The 2896-nt window shown below is 34.8% G+C and overlaps 1 protein-coding gene across 1 annotated transcript; it reads left to right on the forward strand.

The window, feature by feature from the left end:
• Positions 1 to 385: 385 nt before the first annotated feature.
• LOC122593587 (dof zinc finger protein DOF1.4-like) lies at positions 386 to 2318 on the forward strand. The gene has a single exon (XM_043766016.1). It carries the CDS (start codon positions 589 to 591, stop codon positions 1657 to 1659), a length of 1071 nt encoding a protein of 356 aa, XP_043621951.1. The 5' UTR covers positions 386 to 588; the 3' UTR covers positions 1660 to 2318.
• Positions 2319 to 2896: the final 578 nt, after the last annotated feature.

A 2896-nucleotide genomic window follows, 5' to 3' on the forward strand; every position in this document is an offset into this window, starting at 1 on the left:
ATGTTGGATTTCTTGAATAAAATAGGTAGCTAGTGACGACCTCTATCTAACGTATCTTACCCGCTTGAAAAAATATATATATTATTTATTTGACAAGGAACCCCGAAAATCCCTTATCTGAAAGCTGATCAGTTAGTAGCATGTGCATTTCCTTGTAAATCCTTTTCAGGCAGGTATAAAATATTACCCATGAGAGAATTTGCAAGAATAGTCTAATACCCATGTATAGTTTACAAATCGATCTTGATTATCGAGTGGAGTGGCCACCACCCACCGGGTCTGTGTGTCCCAATTATTAACTAGTGTTTTCGACAACAAAACATGACCCATGTCTTTTGTTTTCTAGCATTTGGAAGGAATATATCTATTTCCATCCATCTTTCTGTTTGTAGCTAGTTTTTCATCATCTTAATTTCATTTCTTCTTCACCTTCACAAACCAATTTAATTTAATTAAAATCCAAAAAACAACAAAATTTCCCCTTTTTCTAATTTCTAGCTTAAAGTTTTTTCACCATTAATTCTAAGCTAGCTAGCTAGCTAGCATACGTACACGCACATCGGTCACACAAGAATTAATGATGAGTTGATGGCATCGGTGAAATCTCGTGTAATGGAGAAAACGATTCAACTTCAACAACAGCAACAGCCGCCGCCACCGCCACCGCACGAAGCGTTAAAATGCCCACGATGTGATTCTTCCAACACAAAGTTTTGTTATTACAACAACTATAGTTTGTCACAACCAAGACATTTTTGTAAAGCATGTAAAAGGTATTGGACAAGAGGTGGCACCTTGAGAAATGTCCCTGTAGGTGGCGGCTGCAGGAAGAACAAAAGAGTTAAAAGACCGCCCATCACGAGTAGTAATGCTCCGGCTACACAATCACAAGTTCATCATCATCATACAAACCCTAACCCTAATAATAACAATAATAATAATAATAATAATAATAATAATAATAATCATGATCAAATTAATCAAATCCCATCATCTTCTACTACTACTAACAGCAATCATCATCTTAACCCTTTGTTTTATGGGTTGATAGCTCCTCATCAAAACTCTATTAATTATCCTGGATTTGATCCTACTACTAGGGTTTCTAGCGTGAATGAAAACCACCTTGTCCCGGGCGGATATAGCACTCTTATTCAACCGCAGCATATGAATATCAATGCATCCGAATCGTTAGGTTTCTCGCCTATGGGTACAGCATCAGGAGGTTCAAATTTGAATTTTGGTAGCTACAATAATAATTCCTTCATGTATGGTGGTTCGACTTGTAGTGCTCCTAGTACTATGGCTTCGCTACTAGCTTCCACTTTTAATCAACAACAACAAAGAGTTATGGGGGGTTTTGCAAACTATGATCATGATGGGATGATGAGTAGTTCCAATAACTTGGTAATTAAAGATCTGAAATTGGAAAATAATTCACAAAACAAGATCATGGATTGGAATAATAATAATAACAGTAGTTTTCATGGTGGGCAAAATAAGAGTAGTAGTGATCATGATCGTCAGATTGATGAAGCTGTCGTTGTTGTTTCTTCTGGTGATCCGAATTCCATTTTATGGGACGCCGAAGGAGGAGTCTGGCTTGATCAAACGAATCACAACAATATTGGCTCTACTTCGGTTCCTTCCTTGATCTAGCTATCTATCTAATTGATTATATACCCCACAAAGCTAGATTTTCTTCTGGTTTTTGATCCTTGATCACCTTGTTTTTTTCGTCTGTTTCAATATTAGTACGTATAGGAAAATTTTATGTCAAAACATCGTCGATGGGAGGGGATTGGATCGGAGCGATCATGTCAGCTTGCAAACACATATATTAATTCCAGCCTTCTAAATTTTTCAGTGAACAAGGCTGGAACGTTTAATAAAAATATATATATATATATATATATATATTGGTTTTGCGCTGAGAGGAACCTCGGATCCTCTTCATCTCATCGGGCCAAGTCCGATTATCATGAAGAATTGAACACAGGATTTGTCAACAAGGATTTGGGAGCAATACTTCTGGTGTGTTCTTTTTTTTTTTTCTTATCTTTGCTGCTTGTATATATAGGTACTACTCATTCTCTATAGAAATTTGTTTTTTGCTTGATGGTTAATTATCGAGGGGGTATATTGGTATAGAAGTTATCGAGGGGGATATGTTTATTGTTTAATCTTACATTAATTTGTAAGCTAAGTTGTTTGAATTTTATCTTCATTCTTCGTTGTGTCATTATGTTAGTTTCAACTCAAACTTTATGGTTTTTATAAGAAAAAAATTAATGATAGTATATGATTCTTCAATTCTATATCACGTGCTATAGCTAGCTCATTGAGTTAATTGATTTGGATCACGAAAAAAACCTGATATTTTGTAAAGATGATGATATGACGACTTTGTCTTCGGTGGTTATTAATATGTTTGAAAAAGTAATAATTATATATGGTTAATCAGACAATATCAATATGTAATGTGTTTATATTAGCTAGGAATATATCTTAAAATCTGGGAACATGGCTGAGTTCAACTTTATTAGATTCTTTCAACTGTCTCTCGGAATGTGGAGCTAGCTAGCACAATTAAGTATACTACATTTGAACTTTGGGTTATGCTGCATGCCATAATTAAGTTGGTAATCAATCAATTTGGATATTGTAAAGTAGCTAGGCATGTTTAACTTTGAGAAGAGAAAATTTCGTGTGCTTTGATCGAGTTATATGTGTTTTTCGGTATTGTTATCAATTTACTTTTTCGAATGGGGCCGGGTGGGTTATATTTAGATACCAGTACTATTAGTAATTACGAGTAAGATACTAGTAAAAAGTTATACTATAAACAAAGAAGCAGAGGAATATAATGTGGAGTATATAAGTATTTAACATTGCA

This window comes from Erigeron canadensis, chromosome 3, assembly GCF_010389155.1.
Source record: "Erigeron canadensis isolate Cc75 chromosome 3, C_canadensis_v1, whole genome shotgun sequence".
Taxonomy (NCBI): Eukaryota; Viridiplantae; Streptophyta; class Magnoliopsida; order Asterales; family Asteraceae; genus Erigeron; species Erigeron canadensis.

Excerpts from the sequence above, each read along its gene's own strand:
- LOC122593587 (XM_043766016.1), top strand. The coding sequence starts at position 589 with ATGGCATCGGTGAAATCTCGTGTAATGGAGAAAACGATTCAACTTCAA.